The 18,472-nt window shown below is 39.6% G+C and overlaps 1 protein-coding gene across 6 annotated transcripts in view; it reads right to left on the reverse strand.

The window, feature by feature from the left end:
* Positions 1–18,472, reverse strand: part of NALCN (sodium leak channel, non-selective) — a 248,133-nt gene that overhangs the window by 20,973 nt on the left and 208,688 nt on the right. For 5 of the 6 annotated variants that reach the window (XM_075424290.1, XM_075424274.1, XM_075424298.1 and 2 more), the window contains 12 exons: positions 15,233–15,334; positions 14,723–14,792; positions 13,365–13,456; positions 13,078–13,200; positions 10,708–10,764; positions 10,208–10,328; positions 9,975–10,106; positions 8,017–8,184; positions 5,451–5,555; positions 4,630–4,736; positions 2,707–2,827; positions 2,524–2,622 (listed from right to left, as the gene is read on the reverse strand). In XM_075424290.1, coding sequence (XP_075280405.1) covers positions 2,524–2,622; positions 2,707–2,827; positions 4,630–4,736; positions 5,451–5,555; positions 8,017–8,184; positions 9,975–10,106; positions 10,208–10,328; positions 10,708–10,764; positions 13,078–13,200; positions 13,365–13,456; positions 14,723–14,792; positions 15,233–15,334 — 1,297 coding nt within the window. The remainder of the gene's footprint in view (positions 1–2,523; positions 2,623–2,706; positions 2,828–4,629; positions 4,737–5,450; positions 5,556–8,016; positions 8,185–9,974; positions 10,107–10,207; positions 10,329–10,707; positions 10,765–13,077; positions 13,201–13,364; positions 13,457–14,722; positions 14,793–15,232; positions 15,335–18,472) is intronic. The other variant, XM_075424306.1, reaches the window with a different exon arrangement.

The raw sequence follows: 18,472 nt of genomic DNA on the forward strand, positions 1-18,472 counted from the left end.
GTTTATCTCCTGTGCTCACAATCCTTAATAAATCTCATGTTCACACCTTCCTGTTCCCTCTCATTTTGAATCACAGCGAACATAAACAAACTTTCAATTTCCACATGAGTTTGAGCTGTGCTGTGTCTTTAAAGCTGCATATCTAGGAGGAGGGAATGAAATACGAATCTGATACACAGTCACGTATAACTAAGGGTAATTTTCATTGGTTCATGTTCATATTTTAAACCTTAAAAATCAAAAACTGGGGAAAGATTTACACTGATATTGTGAGTAAATCCCTTCAAAAGTAACCTATGGATTGGCCCAGTTCACCTTATTTCATAGTCAACACCTGAATAATAAGTTCCCAGTCAATGACATCTCACTAATTTGTGAAAGAAATCTCACAAGCTGCCTTTGCAGGAGGCAGGCTGACACAGTGAACTTGATCTTGTGAGTGACTCCTACGGAAAGAGTGGGTGAAAACACTGTCTAGGAGATTGACAGCTCTTAGTAAGGTTGGGCCTGTTGATACAAAAGCACAGTAAAAGTTGTACCAGTAGCAGCAAAGACCCAGCTCCTTTGGTACCTTTTTTTCTATGACAGTGGCCAAAAGTAGACATCTGTAGGCGTAGCAAAGCAACCCAGGGGAGCAAGTGGGGCTCCTGATGATACTCCATTGCCCACAGAGCTGGCTCAGAATTCATGACAGATACATTCAAGACCACATGCAAAACCGAAAGGGAAATGCACCACTTCCTCACTCCCAACACCACACGTGCCACTCCTCAACAGGGTAAAGGGAAGATGTTTGATCTGCCATCATCAAAAGCTATTTAAGAGCGAACTCTGTAATGCGATATTTCTTCTTCTCACCCACACTCGTGCTTATGAACAGGTTTTTGAGGAAATTGACCTGTGTAGAAAGTGTAAATGGGAATGAAGAAACAATTTATATGATAGAAATGCTCTGCTAACATCTCAGTAGGGTTTCATGGACTATGATGTACATGAAAGAAACATATATAGCTAAATACATCATAGCTATAGATGAAAAACGTTAAAATAATTTTAACATTTCAAATAATATTTTAATTACCTTTATTTTAAATGAAATGACTTGATTTTTTTTTCAAGACTTGCTGAAAAATATTTTGTATTCATCAGTGTAAGGCTGACACATTTGAAAGAGAAGTAATATCACACAGCTGAACAGGAAGGGGCAAAAGCTTCCATAAAAATCCAATGGAATTCTCATACTGGAGAAATTTCAGCTTTGTTAATTCACTAGTCAAAATACAGTGAATAAGAAAATAAATGAACAGCACATTGCTCCTTGTTCTCTAGAACAGATGTATTTTAACAAGAATGACTGCACTTCATCTCACCAAAATCACACTGGAGACATGCAAACACAAAAATACCTTCTGAACAGCAGAGGTTTTAGGCTATTTATTTGGCTCACAACCTGCTTGACTTCAATCCATGATGCCTTGCTTGCACGGCATGCTTACCGGACACACGGTAGTGTGCTGCTCAGCTCCCTTCCAGCAGGAGTCCAGTGGTTTCCCTGAAGGGCAAACTCAACAGTTGTGTTTGCTATGGAGTTTGGGCCAGGGCCACAGTAGGGCCATGGCCAGCACCCAGTTCGTCTCCAGCAGTGGCACACTGGGTTGCCTTGCATCCCCCAGCCCCAGAGTGCACAATCATCCTTTCTCTGTCGTGCCACAAGTGACAAAAATATCACTCTAGCTAGCTGCAACCTAGACATCTCATTATTTTTGGGACTTTGAACTGAAAGATGAAAAAAATTAATAATTATGTCTTGATGCCACAGGGGCACCACAAGAGGCTCAGAAAAAAAAGTCAGATTAAGGGCTGCGCAGTGTGTATGTGGCAGTCCCATCCAGAGGATGCTATCTTTAGTGAGTGTAGACATCAGCTGCTCTGTAACAATTCACCTGGGGACAAGATCTTCTACTTTTCAGGGTAATATGCAAAGCCCATGTGAACTGTGTTTTTTTCCTGGAACACTAGCTACTTTCTTGTTTGAGTGATGGACAATTAATTTCACGATGTACTCTGATTTGCCAGGAAAAAGCCATGCAGCTTTACTTTGGATCTGACATACTGCTATTGCAGGGCTCTAATGAGACCCTTTAGTCGCAACACGTACAAGCACAACATGTCTTTTTACCTGCCACTGCATATATGCCTACATCAAACCAAAACAGCAGAATGAGGAGCATCTGTAAACACATTGTGCCTTAGGTTCAATCTCCGTCTGGAAACACAGCTGCATTGTAAATAAACTCCAGACAGCTTTGAAAGAGTGTGTGATGGATTGCTGTCACCCCAGGCTTGAGTTTTGTAGCAAATATGGATCAGGTGTGTCTGAAGCCATACTTGCAGGCTTGCAGAATGTAAGATTGGTAAGTCAGTCTTACAGGTAGCCTTACCAGGTAACGTAGACAGTGGAGTATCAGTTTCAGGTTTCTTACAGAGCCATTTCTACACACAATAAACCACCTCACTCAGTACCTTGTTTTCATTGAAATTCGCAATGACAACTCCAACGAAAAGGGTCAGTCCAATCATGCAGCCAAGAAATACAAAAACATGAATGTAGATTCCATGGATCTGAATAGACAAAAATAAGATTAATAGTTAAAACAAATCAAAGTAAGTGTTGTACAATTCAAGGACTCTGATGTGTTTCCTTACCGGCCCAACGCGATGAATAATAACATCTCTGACTTCCACCCAGCCTTTTAATGAAAGAACTTCGAATAGTGCCAGCATTGCGTTCCCCACATTGTCAAAATTAAAATTCCGAGGATTTGCCCTGAAATGCAGTACACAAATAGGTGTAACTTCAGCAATAAAGTTGTTCTTTCTAATTGTTACCTTGATTCTTCATAGTCTAACACACAAATACCTTGCAAACTTGGTCTGAAAGCTTCCGAAATATATCATTCAGTCTCAAGAATAAAACAATAGCAATAGCAATAAATATGTACAGCATAATTTTTTTTTGATCTCTATGTATGTTTTATTTTCTTACTCAGAATCTTATTTTTAGCATTTTTGTCAATGAAATTAGCAAAATATAGCGTTCATGGAAAAATTGATCTGATGGCATCAGCCAGAGTCTAAAATAAATTTACCTGAAGGAGATCAGTCTCAAAACCATCTAAATGATTCAGACTCCAAAGTCAGTGAGATCTTCTAGAAAATGCTGTTCCTTGTTTCATTATTATGGGGAACTGATGGTCTAAAGCAAAACTTACTGAGAGGTCATCACATCTTCTTGGCTTTCCTATACCATATGTTCTGACCTTTTGTATCAGTTGAGATTCAAGAGGATGTTTCCATCTGAACATTGGAAGTACCCTCTTTGGGCTAGGTTAGCACATTGCTCTGTCTCTACAATCCAAGAGAGATAATCTAAGGAGCCCAGTTAATTTTCAACAATTTATAAAGTAAATAGTTGTATTCCTGAAGAATTATGAAGTGTTTGGTGCTTCTGAAAATCCAACCATTCAGCGAAAAAGAGAGCTCTCAGATGCAGGCATTTCTTTTAAATGCGGTCCTTCTACTGACACCTGGCTCTTGAAAATCTGGCCTGACACAGCCAACAGGTGGTAAAAACGTCCTTGCAGTAAAACATTCTTCTGCAATAACAAAACATTCCCCATAGTTTACAGTTATGCTGATTAAGATAGTTTTTGCTTATTTCTGGGTCAAGCTGAAGAGGACTGAATTTGCTTACTCCAGGAAGAATTTGTCTGAAGCATACAGAAACAGAGACTTCTGCAGATATCAGAGTTTCACTGACTGTTCAAATCACAGCATACTATTTCATTAGGGTAGGATGGCTCTGAATCTACCACTGCTGGTACATTCTTTATCTGCGCACATAGTCAATTAAAATAATTGTGGCTGTTAAGCTGATTTTGCAAAATGCCACCAACTCACAAACGTAAACAATTAAAAAGAGAGTTTTTTACCTGTTCAGGTGTTGGGAAATATTAATTGGGCTTTATCAGAACACTAATCACAGACATAATATTATCTCCTAAATAATTTTTACTCCACTACTGCACCAGATAGACCACAAGGATTCCCTGCACTGGAAAGAGAAAGAAGCTGCTAGCTGGCATGTTTGATGGCCATAGAAGAGAGAGGCTGGGTTTAGGCATGACTTGCTCATTTTTTTTTATGGGTGGGTGTAGGCAGGTTAATTTCCATTTCTTTTTCTTCCCATCCTTTCCTATTTACTCTTAGGTTCTGTTGTTGATGTATGGCTCGCAGGATCTCATCATAATAGTACTAAAGAAGAATTAAGTGATAATCTTGGCTCAAGACAAAAACTCCCACTGTAATAACAATCACATCTAATCCCTATCTAGGTTCAGTACCTACGGGTATTTTTTTCTTTTCTGCTTCATGAATAGAAGCACAGGTTGAGTCTGGAAAAATTTCATATATCTGGCTTTTTACTAAATATAGCAGAATTTTTACCCTTAATATCATTTGATTTACAATAAAAACGCTCCATCAGTAGTTTAATGCCGTGAAATGTGAGCCATTTTCTACATCAACAGCTGTTTTTGAAGAAACACAGACCAATGTATAGCAACTCACCAGACTCGCGGCACCCAAAATCCAGGCTTTTTCTCTCCAGGTCTTAACTTTAAATTGAGATTTTTGGAAACACTTACATTTATTCTGAAGATGCCATGACAATCTTCCTACAGTGAAATAAACCACAGCCTGAGATTAAATAATGGCCTGTGAGAGATGTGAAAATACCAGTATGGACAGCACTCTTGCCATGATGGTGAAGCAATGTAAACAGAAATGAAGGGTTATTTACAGGTCTGGGATTAACAGTCATGGACCTACACGCAAATGAAAAATGCATTTTAGGAAGGATTCAAAAAACCCTTCTCCTTCCAGGACTGAGAGTGTCGTTCATTTTACAAGACTATCTAGCCTTTCACGTCTTTGCTAAAGACCATTGCTCTTTAGGTGATGCTGATATTTCTCCAAATGGAGAAGAAACATGGTTAACTTTCTCCACGTAACCTACACAGCAACCCCAGCGCTTCTGACCTCTAGCAGCCTAACCCGATTGTTAGCTGCTGACCTAGGAATGCAAAGGTGTCATTTTCCACGGTTAATTCCATACGACATCCAGTCCTTTGCAGATAATATGGCATGAATTTGACCACTTTTTCAGAAAGTCCCCAATGTTTGGATTTGCTTTACTTTTGCACATGAAAACCCAGCCTTACCCTCATTCACTCCTTTATCACCTTTCCCTCCACCAACCCTCTTCTGAACAAGAAAGTGCCCAAGATCTCCAGCTCTCATATGATAGCTCTGATTGCCCCACTTGCTTTCCCCAGCAAGTAGAAATATCACAGCATACTACTATTTTGCAGCAGAAAACCAGTTCTTACCCTAGAGATGATGTGTGGATCATTGCATTTAGCCAGTTTTCCAGCAAATAGCTGCACTCCAAAGCTTGCGAAAACAAGCATTAATGTCAGCAAAAGAATAGAAACCTGTAAAGATAAAGTTAGACTTGTCAAGCTCTCCACCTGCAGACTTGAAAAAGGGAGTCAGATCCTTCTGCAAACTGCAGGGAGGATTGTTTAATTTCACAAACTTGGACATACAGCTTTCATGACAGATCTGTTACTTTAGCTTCTGATCCAGTAACCAGGAGTTGTGTTATTATTGATATTATTATTAACATAGCATCTAAGAATTGTAGACAAGGATCAAAGCTCTCCTGCACACAGTGTACAACCTTGCTAAATTCTGTATACATATGAATTGCCATTCACTTTAAAGAGAACTCTTGAAGTACTTAAATATGTGCTGCTTCTGTTTCGCTGAGTCAGGCTTTACTAATTAATCTGAGTAAGCCATTATTCGATATTTAAATCCAGGATAGCTACAATAAAGATATGCCAGAGCAAATTATGATGTAAATATATGTAATAGAGTACAGTATCTATGAAATGCTAACTAGATTTATACTTGTTATCCTTGCTCTATTACTGTCTGCAAATATTTTTGTAGCTAACCTTTTATGACAACCTGAGCTAATACAGCATTCTACTAAGGAACAAAATTTCTGTTGCTTAGGCTGACAAACATCACATAGGGTCCCAAGACAATAAATTAGGTTCTGATCAAGCAATCACAGACTTCATTACTGTTATTATCATTGGAAGTGTATAATCATGACTGTAATAATAACAACAATGACATAACAACGACATCCAGATCTGTGACCAACAACCGCATTGTCACAGAATCACAGAATAGTAGGGGTTGGAAGGGATCTCTGTGGGTCATCTAGTCCAACCCTTCTGCTGAAGCAGGGTCACCTACAGCAGGCTGCACAGGACCTTGTCCAGGAGGGTCTTGAATATCTCCAGAGAAGGAGACTCCACAACCTCCCTGGGCAGCCTGTTCCAGTGCTCCGTCACCCTCAGAGGGAAGAAGTTCTTCCTCATGTTCAGACAGAACTTCCTGTGCCTCAGTTTGTGCCCATTGCCCCTGTCCTGTCACTGGGCACCACTGAAAAGAGCTTGGCCCCTTCCTCCTGACACCCACCCTGAAGATATTTATAAGCATTTATAAGGTCCCCTCGCAGCCTTCTCTTCTTCAGGCTGAACAAGCCCAGCTCCCTCAGCCTCTCCTCATAGGGGAGATGTTCCAGTCCCCTCATCATCCTTGTAGCCCTCCGCTGGACTCTCTCCAGTAGCTCTTCATCTTTCTTGAAGTGGGGAGCCCAGAACTGGACACAGTACTCCAGATGGGGCCTCACCAGGGCAGTGTAGAGGGGAAGGAGAACCTCCCTCGTCCTGCTGGCCACACTCTTCTTGATGCACCCCAGGATCCCATTGGCTTTCTTGGCAGCCAGGGCGCACTGCTGGCTCATGGTTTAACCTGTCATCTACCAGGACACCCAGGTCCCTCTCCGCAGAGCTGCTCTCCAGCAGGTCCGTCCCAAGCCTGTACTGATGCATGAGGTTGTTCCTCCCCAGGTGCAGGACCCTGCATTTGCCTTTGTTGAACCTCATCACGTTCCTCTCTGCCAGGCTTTCCAGCCTATCCAGGTCATGCTGAATGGCAGCACAGCCTTCTGGTGTGTCTACCACACCTCCCAGTTTGGTGTCATCAGCAAACTTGCTGAGGGTACATTCTAACTCTTCATCCAGGTCCTTGATGAAGAAGTTAAACAAGACTGGGCCCAGTACTGACCCCTGGGGGACACCACTTGTTACCAGCCTCCAACTAGACTCAGAGCCGCTGATGACAACCCTCTGAGTTCTGCCATTCAGCCAGTTCTCTATCCACTTCACCGACCACTCATCCAGCCCACACTTCCTCAGCTTCCCTAGGAGGATATCATGGGAGACTGTGTCGAAAGCCTTGCTGAAGTCCAGGTAGACAACATCCACGGCTCTCCCTTCATCTACCCAGCCAGTCATGTCATCGTAGAAAGCTATTAGATTGGTCAGGCATGATTTCGCCTTGGTGAATCCATGCTGACTACTCCTGATAACTTTCTTTCTTCCACTTGTCTCTGGTTGCCTCTCAAAAAACTTGGAGGTAAAGACCTTCAGCGTGGAAATCAGGTTTACTTTTGTTCTTGCAGAGCTGCCCTACCCTACTTCACATCTTCCCTCCCCAACTAGAAGTATGAATAAGGGGTAGATTTTATTTCGGTAGTCCTCCTGTGTAATTATGGCCAAATACATGCTGAATGAATAATATAATTTATAAAAGAACTATTACAGCAGCTTTATTCAATATAAATGTACATGAGTTACTGATATACCTAATTTTTAACCTGTTTTGTGGTCATCTGCAGTGGTAGCTACAATGAAAAGTAAACAGACAAGAATGGAGAAAAGATTAGAGAACATAAACATTACAGCACAGTGGTATCTTATCACTCCTCTGTATCTTCTTATTAACAACAAGAACAAAATAACTGGCACATACCAAAAAGATTTCCTTAAAGCCACTAAACAGCTCTCGCACCACTTTCCTCATCTGGGGGACCAGTTTGAAAATCCGAAGAGGTCGGAGGCAGCGGAGTACCATTAAGAGCTGAGCTCCAGACTTGGCAGGGACATTCTGAGGCATCCAGCACAGGAATATCAAACTCACCTTGAGGACACAGGGCAGAAAATTGCAAAGAAGGATTACACTTTCAGTGTTTTACTTGACACAGACACAGCACGGAAGATCAATAAACACTTCTATTCCTTAATATTAAAGGGAAGATTAAGGCAAAAAAAGCCTAATTTAGAAAGGACTTGGATTTCCTGTGCCCTGGCTGATTGTCCTAACTAATGGACATCAGCTTCAGCCTCTGTCTTCCCCTTTGACTCAAAATCTATTCTATTCTTTTCAGCAGATGGAACAGTTCCAAAAGAAGAAATCAAATTGGCTGATTCAGAGCAGGGACACGAACTATATTCTTGGAGCAGGCAACATCATCTCTCTACCCCCTTCTCATTTCAAACAGAGATTCTATCCTGAAACTGAGAAATCCTCACCTGGAAAGTCTGTTAACAGTTTCCTTGACAGTTTTTCCAATCACTTTGTTACAGCCATAAGTAGTTTTGTCACCGTGTGGTTTTACCACATGAGTATTATGCATTTGAAAGTGTTTTCAAACAGCATGGTTGTGTCTTGTAGCCTCAACTATCTCTGATAGATTGTCAGTGATTGTAATCCTTATTTTTTATAAACTATATATAAAGTCAACGTGATAATAGGGGGACAGAGGTGAGAGTGTTACAAAGAGGTAAGTGGACAAAAAATGGTGGATCAAGCTGATATCACCAATATGATTAAAGACATAATACGATTTGTTAAAAACAACAGTGGTAAAAGACAGTCGCTCCACCAAAACAAAAAGATCTGCCAGTCCTTCTGACTTACGTTCATATTCCTTTAAGATCACCACAGGCACATATGGAATATCCTAGCTACACCACCTAAATTTTCCTTCAGACAAGCAGAGGGATTCAGGGGGATTTCAAGAAACTAATGCACATACTGATTATGCATACTACAGTAGGAGTTTTGTATAAGTATGCATATTTTTATTTATGCTAACAATGGAATCTTTGATACAAATTGATCATGACAAATTTTATGCAGCACATCTGTCTGGTGAACTAATATCTGAAAGATTTAATCTAAATCCATCAAAGCCATTTTTCTTAGTAATTTCTTCAGTTAGAAAATTTTTCATGTTGTATTATACTGAGCACTGGTTTTGACACATTCTGTGGTGTTTATTGTCATACATGAAGGGGAAATCGACCCCTTTCTCTTATATTTGAATGGAATGCAAGAAATTTCCAGGGGACAAAGAAAACAGTAGAGCATTTTTTTCCTGAGAACCACTACTGACAGGTATGGAATATAGAAAGATGCTGCTTTGCTTTCTTTCTGCTATAGCAACACCAGCAATGAGGACGTGCCCTTCTGTCAACTGGTAGAGGCTTTTGAACCACCTCCTATAAAGCAGGAGAACTGTCAAGAGGAGAGGAAGAGAAAAATGACTAAGAAATAGATAAAATAAAGATTCTCCTGCATAAAAGTGCTGAAGGAAGGTCAGAGATCTTGAGCTTACTTTGGAATGAAATCAGGCCTAATACTTACAACATGTCAACAAATAAATAATCAAAAGGGGCCATACAATGGCCCTTCACTAAATTGCCATGTGCTTATCACATGTCAGTGTATTTTTAGATGTCTAAACAAGTATTTGTACACATAACTGACTGGACTGCACATGAAAACAATGATATTTGCACACAAATTACACTACTGCATTTGCACCAGGATGCAGAGCCAAATTTTAGCATTACCAAACATTTATATATCCAAAGATAGCAAAATTAAGAACGCTACAGAATCCCCCAATAAATATAAAAACTTACAAGATATATAAATATGTCCATAACTCCTCCAAAGTCCCTGATGACAGCTGTTGGTGTAAAAAACAAGCCATCTGCCATAATCTTCAGATTAAGTTCAATGCTCATGAATATTACAAAAACATATTCAGCAATCTGAAAATCAAAGCAGAGAACAGTCATAATTTAGGAACAGGCAGTGGAGAAAAACAAGAAGACTGTGCTTCATTAAATGTAAAACGATTCAGTGACAGTACCTGGAGCGTTGGAGCATGCATAACTCTTCGAAAGGGGGATTCGAACATCATGGAGATGCAGGAGCATATAGTAACAATGATCATGACCCAGTCCAGGTAAGTAACCAAACCCAGCAAGTCGCTGCGAACAATACACAAGATAACCATTACACAGATGCCACGAGTGCCCTGTCACTTTTATTGTGTCTGCCCCACAGTTCAGTGCTTTCCTGCAAAAAATAAATCAAGCTGAGGAGTGTCAAAGATTTCAATATTTCAGAAATGTGTAGTAAAACTAGGGAAGTTACATGCAAGCGAAGAAGAAAAATCTGATAAAAAAATCCCCTTCCTATTCATCCTCATCCCCAAACAACTCCATGTGAAGAGGAACTTTTTTAGGGGAAAAAAAAAAAGAAATACACATGCGCATGCACACATACACACATTACATGCATGTGTGTGCTCACACACTTATACTGCAGGCTTATGTGACCAAGCAAAGTGACTTTTGCAGTGCTTACTAAAGCTGATGATATTTGGTATTTTTCACAGCTCCAGTAACAGGGTCTGTTTTAGAACTATAAAAAGAAGAAAAGATAATCATTTACATTTTATTTTAGTCAGCATTATAATTACACCATGCATCAATCACCTCAAAGTAGTTTATATCCAAAACGAGGCTACATTTTATCTTGTCTTAATTGTAAATGTCTGTATGTTTCATTTAATTCTATGCAATTCTAGTAGTGTCATGAATGCAGCTAGTATCACTCCAATTCATGGCCTACCTGTAACTCCTCTAATGATTCTTTAAGCTGCTAGGTTTTTTTGGGTCTTGCTTTTGTAAGCAAGTACTTAATTTTGTGTTTTGCCTGGGGATGGGGGCGGGGGATAACCTGCTATTGATTTTTATGTTCCAAAGTGCTTCCTCAGGAGTTCTCTCCTTCTGCTTCAAAACCTCTTGGATCACATTCGCAGCTGACACAACAAAAATCCTTCCACAAGCCTATTTCTTTTATTATTTCTTCAGTCACTTTCTGATGAGTATTTCTAGACTCTCCCTATCTGAATTTTCGTATGAAGTTGCTGTGCTTCACCTACCATATCCAAACACCCATTAGGAAGCCAGAGAGAGTGAGAACCACTCTGTAAGTAATAAGCACATATCTAGGTGACACGAGTGAAGTTCTTGCTCCAGCAATTATTCAGCCTTTTTATGCAAAGCAGAATGGCTTCAGCAGGAGAAGCTACAAGAATCATATTCAAGCAGCCTCCCCTGCCCCAGTGGTTAGGGGCACCTTTTACTTATCTTTCAAATCCTTGTAGCAAATCATGCCGAGACAGGATCTGCACTGCGGTATCCTATATCCCATGTGAGGGCTCTAGCCATTGGGATGTGAAATTGCCATCACTTCCTCGCTGAGCTTGAAGTGAAAAACGTACTGACCTGACATTACCACCAGAAAAGATTTCATGGTTCTGAATTACAAGAACACAGGATGCGTACAAGGAGAACAAGAGGCATCTTCCACAAGCCAGGTTCACCCACTTATACCAGTCAGTATACAGAATATACTGGGTTTGGTGCCTTCCCGCTGAAACCACTGACTTTGTGTCTTCTTAAGTTCATACCTCTTCTCCATATTGTATATAGTGGCATTTCTCAACCTTTTTTACTAGAAGGAAATATGTACCTTATCAGTTTGAAAAAGATCTCTAGAATATCTTACTTGGCAAGCTGGGTGGGACACTGAATAAAGTAGGTAGGTTTTAAATAAATGAAAAAATGACTGTTTAACAAAATCAGTTTATACATATAATTGCAAAAATTTTAATTAAACTATTTATAATATAAATACCCTGTTCGTCTTGGGCACTCTACAATGCTAACAGGCACTGACATGTATTTGACAACTGTGTGGGAATGCATGTTTGTGCGTTTTGCTTTGCTGTTTTAATTTGCAACTGCTTCACAGACCAGCGAACCGCAACAAAGTTAGCAGTTGCACAGAAAAGCAGGCACCTAACTCGAGTATGTGCTTCTATGTAGGTGGCAGAACACTTAGATATGGGTATTGTAAAACTGGGTATCTAACCTTCCTGTTGTTCTACCTAAAACAGAGAACAGAGAAAATCGATAGTAAAGCATGTGCTGAAACCAGATCTTCCAAGTGCCAAGCTCACAGCCTCGAGTTACCTTCTATCTTACACGTTGTCTGTTTGCAAGGTGACGTGCATTAACCTTCCAAAATTAGGGTGCCAGCTACGGACACAGGTTTCAAAGAAGAGCTATAAGATGATTCTGTATCACGCTGCTTTGTACATAGATCGGTATCTGCCACATGCACACACCTACAATTCAGTTACTGAGTCTTCCTGGTGTTCACCTGGTCCCAGCTTTTCTCCTTTTATCTCGCACAGTTGAAACACCTCCTCATCTCATTCTGGGTCTCTAATTATGGGCTAAGGAGTCTTTGGGTGAGCACAGATGGGATTAATTTCTCTTCACCTTTTTCTATTCTTTGAGTAACTGTTGGCGAATAAAGACTTCCCGCCTTAGGAGAAGGAACAGGAAGGGAATAGCAGGCTGATTCCTCAAGGTCTAAAAATGAGGGGATAAAACTACCCTTTCCTCTCAGTTCATGCCTGCTTCCCCACAGTCTTGCCCCATCTCAGCGTCGCAGGCTGCTCAAACATGCCTGCCCTTACACAGCATGTTATTGCTTCCTTTCCTCCAACATCAAGACCCTACCATAAGCAACTGACTGCCAGCTCGTGTGGCGACCACATTATAGGCAGCTTTCCTTTCAATAGAGAAGTTAGACCTAGATTTCTGAGGACATGAAAGTAAACACTTGCTGAAACTAATTGTTGATACGGAATAAACTTACGCATTAAAGCGAGCTCGTACCACCACTCGGCAGAAATTCCTGAACCTGTGCTCACGACCAACTATGAAAAGTGGTTTATCAAAATACGGATGATTCTCTCGCAGCTCCTCTTCCTGGACTTTCCTTTTGAAAGATGAAACATAAATTAGTAAGTGATATGCATTATACCCAGCAAAAATATCCTTACACTTCATTCTTTCTTCATCATGACTCTCAATGCTTCTTACTTCATACAGAGAATACTTAACACAGAAAAGTGTGCACTCAGACTTTTGATTTTTAAATACCTTTTCATTTCAGCTTGTTCTTTTTTTTCTTGGATCATCTTTATCTCACTGTCTTCTCTCTGTGCATTTCTGTATCTCACAGTGTTGGAGTGCTAGAAGCAGAATGATTCCTTTTAAATGAGATCTGTGGGTTGTTGTTTTTTAATGTTTCAGATGAAAGCAAGATATGGTATTTTACATAGAAATATTCAAATGAAAAATCTTATTTCCAAAGGCACTGCACATCAGCTCAGTCAAGCATATTGTACAGTATTTTCTATCTGAAGCACAAGGCTGCTTATTTTCATCAACGTTAATTTCAGTTTTAATTTCATGCATGAAGTCCCATCCAGTGCAACTTTTAACTTTAAAAGCAAAGGTCTTGTAAGTTCAGCCAATCTCTCTGAACTGGAATGAATACCATCAAAGTTACTGAGGGCAAAGACCGGGGAAGAAAAGGCTTTAGACGCCTTTCAGCTTCTCGAGCCTGCTGCATGTGCTGCCACGCAGCGAGCTGTGCAGAACGTACAGTCAGGGACTGCAGAGCGCAGGGATGGGGGAGACAGTGGGAGGAGAGCTGCTCATCCTGTGGAGGGTACAATCAGTACTACTACGGAGAGTTAAGTGCGTCTTTGGAGCGCTCCTGGAAGTATAATGCTGGATGTTACCCTTACTATTGGACACAAGCAAAGCCACATCTGCTTTAAAATGTTAGTTACCTACAGTTTCTTTCTACCACCATGCCAGGTAATTCATTAATTACTTCTGACACAGATGTTTTTAAGCATGAAGCACATCTAGAAAATGACTATCATAGTTTGGAAATGGAGGAGCTAATATCGCCCTTTCAGTTTTGAAAGTCACAGAGATCCACGAAATGTCATTATGAATTCGCAGAAGTGAAAATGCACTCAACTGCATGAAACTATAGCACAGTGAAATCTGTGATTGCTATTCTCGCTTTTAGTCTTTGCCCTTTTGTTGGACAGTTCTTATGTTTGAAAAATATTGTTACTCTTCCACGGGAAGTTTTGAAGTGCTGTTTTGACAGCCTGAGTTATTTGTGTAATTCCAGAGTAAGGCTTTTTAAGGTGTCCTGAGTAGCAATTGTATTCCTAATGTGGTCTTTACAGCTCCAGTGAATCCATCTCAGCAAGTGTTTCAAAACCAGTAAGTCTATCAGTGAAATAACGTTCTCGATTATTTTGACATAATTCTAACACAATTACAGTATTTGTTTTATGATTTCAAGATTTCAGAAGACATATTGTAAACAAGATCACAGATCTTACATAGTCCTACACAAGCATTCATTATGTAGTACATATTCTTATTTCTTACATTCTCAAATTGAAACCATCATTTCTATGAGGACTTACATCTTGAGTCAATGTTTCAAGAGATTTTCCTCTGCTGATTCGCTGGCTGTTGGAACCATGCCTCAGTGACCTGAAATAATCATAATCAATTTAACGATACATCTCAAGATGAAATTTTGACCTTTGTAGAATGGCCATTATAAAGCACTGCTCTCTAGCCACACAATATCTCGAATTCTTATCATTTTTCTCTCACTAACATCAGAAGCTTATATGTTCTTCAATTGTTTTCAATCCGGTCTAACGTAAGCCAATTTCTTTCCTTCTGATCTTTAAATTGATAGCTTTGTAGTCAGCAAAGGAAATGACATTTGAAATAAAAAGGCATTTTTTTTCAATTTATACAGTACAATGGATTTCATTATGGTTACAATGAAGAATGTAGAATTCAGTTCTCTGTACAAGTAAGTAATTTCAGTTTTTCACACGTTAGGTATTGCTCAAATTTAATTCTTTTTGTCATCTTTATTTTAAGAATATTTTTAAACCATCCTTTCTGTCTATGTTTACCTGCGTTCTTGTCGTATATGATGCTGGACACTAAGTATTGACCTTTCCTTTGCAGGCTGTCCCTCAAAGGATCCACTCAGCATGCGTTGTCTAGTGCAGGCCCTACGAAGAAATATAATGGTGATGACACAGAGTTTTCAGTATAAATGATAATTTCTGAGGTAGCGCATTCAGACAAGTCAGCTTGGCTTTCTGGGAAGCAATGGCACAGCTTAACAGACAATAACAATAAGACAAAAACGGACTTTCCATGAAAACGTATCTCCAAGGCAATGGTCCCCACTCTGCAACATCACTGGTCATCTAATGAACCTTCTCCATGCTTTAGCAAGGCCCATCTTTGACTTTTTTTCAGTTTGCTGTATAATTTATGGTCTCTCAAGACTTCACCAAGTGTGAAAAGGGTCAAGAAATGCACCACTCATCAGCAAAACCAGCTTCTCAGCAATAAAGAGGGGAATAGTACAAGTACAGCTGTCATTTTAGGCAGGTCCCTTTCAGGGCTGTTTGTGGCAAAACATTTATGTACACACTCAAGACTTACAGTGCATCTTTCAGTGTTCTTCTGCATAACTGGGACTACATATGGTTTGAAATGAAAAGCTGCACATTGCCGATATCCTGTAATATGAAATGTCTGCTTTCTGGGAACACATTGAACTTGCAGCATCTTGTTGTGTGGGTTTTTTCACTTCTCTGCTCATTTGTTTCATTTTGCTTTTCCTGAATTTTGGCAAACACATCTTACACTATTTTGGCAGAAATTGGTATTGGCTGATTAGTAAGCGTGCTACAGCTAAACAGAGCACGCATATCTTTATTTTGCTGGCCAAAGTGAAAAGGATTTGCTTAAAAAAACCAGAGGTTTCCACTGCAAGAACTCATACAACTCTGCTGATGGCTGAGAAATGGAATTTCGTCCAGGAATGCTGCAATTCTATGTTTACACAGTGCACACCTTGTTGCTCACTTTGTGCTCTGCAGTCATTCAGAGAAACTCACACATGACGCGGCTAGTAACATACTTTTTAATTAATTGAATGTCCTTTTTCTTTGAAAACATGAAAAAACCTACATGCTATTGGAGTGACCACTCTATTCGCCAGTCTACTGTAATGCTTTGGGTAAATGCTATTTTTGACAGTATGGGATGATCACGCTTGATGGCAAAAGGTGTCCCAGGCACGTTCTTTCCCCATTATTACTCTGTTTTTTCCCTCTTCTCTGCTATTTCTCCTTCTTTTGGAGAACAAATGACGGGAGTAGAGATCCAAAGTGAGATCTGGAACAAAAATGAGCAACTTAGCATGCTTGTCAGTGTCATCACTGACAATCAGACTAGCATTCTAGAAAAATACATTGTGCTACACTTGTTAGAGAGGGCATTAGATTCCACTACACTGAACTGAAGGATCACGCCATTTAAGAAAATGACTGCATAACTTATAAAACACAGCTCATCTTAGCCAAATCACGAACATTTTAATACCAATGGATTTTAAGCACTGTATTATTGAGGATAATACTACGTAACACTGTCAGAAGACAACAGACATATCATTCAAATACCCGTGCAATTTTCTTACAAAAACACCTCAGCTAAAATTATTTCCTAAAAATATATCCTACCTAACTCCATTAAAATGACAATCCAGTTTTTCCCATCAGAGGCAATGGAAAGTTCTGGGGTCTGACTTCTGTACAGAGGCTTCTTGCTGTGCCAAAGAGGGTAACCTATCCTTTTTCCTGTAAATATGAATTATTGTGCTCTGCTTTTAACAGCTAGAAATGATCTTCTTGACACCAAAAAGTGATTCACACATAAACTTCTCATGCCCCTGAACACAGGTTACTTGAATATCAAGTTATGTAAACTCTTACTGTCCACAATAAAAGAGAACATTAACTACTCAAACAATAAATTCTTTACCTGGCCAATGAATGGGATGGGCTATTTGATTCTTAATGGTATAACAAAATACACTTAACCATATACTATATGGAATGGGGATGCATAAAGGGTAACATTGGTAGAAAGATTGTTAGGATTGTCTATGATCTCTGTCCAAGTTAGATTCCTAAATCCATACTTCGAATTTATATCCATTGCCTCATTTTCAATACCTCTGGAAGCCCTGCAGCTCCTACTGAAGTCAACAGAGAAATAATGAAATGCCAATTGTATAGCACAGAGATCAGAAATTGTTATCAAGGAACTGCAAATAAACTTTTTGTATTTTCAGAGAAAAAGATGCTGTGCTGAAAAGGCCATGGCAACTTTTGACAGCCTTTCTCCTAGCATTCTCCACTTCCTGGGAAATAGCGCCTTAATCTTCCTTGTATTAACTCTTATGAAAAGCCACGCTTTGTCTTCATTTCAACTCAGGATCCAGATATTTTTCAGGTGTTTAGACACCGAGAGTTGCAGATTTCTGGAGACTTTGAAAAAAAAGGCAGGTACTATGAAGTTCAAACTATTTCATGCTTTGGAACCCCTGAAAAATGAGTAGTGAACAGTGTTCAAGTAATATTCTTTGAGCTAGTGCAAAATGTTAAGTGCTTTGATTGATACTACAAAATACTGTACCCTTCACGAATATCCTGAGGTCTCTTGCAGAGGGTATGCATATGGATCCCACTTGGACTTTTTAGGGAGGCATCCTTTCCACACAAGTGTTTTCTCATCTTCTTGCATTCCACTGTAACACCGATTTGTAGTTTTTCTGTATTATTTAACGAGTGAATACTTGCGAAGTAACTGCACTAACTGCATATATTACTATATACTTTTGTTCTTGTTCTCCCTGAAAAGGTGCTCACACTGAAGTCTTAGCAGTGTGGCACGCTTCAGTAAAACACTCAAGTTATCAATATCTCATTCAGCATTGTTTTCATGATGACTATCTTTACTAAATCTTTCTATGCTCTCATTGTATTTCCATCTAACTTGGAAAATATGGTTAACTGTGACAACCTAAGATTCATGGTGAATCCACCTGATAGAAACGTTTGTCTCTTTCGTTCTATAAATTTAATCCAATAAGGCACTCTTTGAACAACAAGCAAAACGCACATTTTCACCACAGCTACACTACTGTTCTTTGGGAAAAATACACTATTTTTTGAAGAAATCTGAAATTGGCTGCTAAAATAAAATGAAATATTAATCCAAATTGGATAATTCATGGTTTTTCTTTCCCATGTTTTTTCTTGTTTCCTTCCATATGTCTCTAAAGGACA

The sequence above is a fragment of the Opisthocomus hoazin genome, chromosome 1, assembly GCF_030867145.1.
Source record: "Opisthocomus hoazin isolate bOpiHoa1 chromosome 1, bOpiHoa1.hap1, whole genome shotgun sequence".
Lineage (NCBI taxonomy): Eukaryota > Metazoa > Chordata > Aves > Opisthocomiformes > Opisthocomidae > Opisthocomus > Opisthocomus hoazin.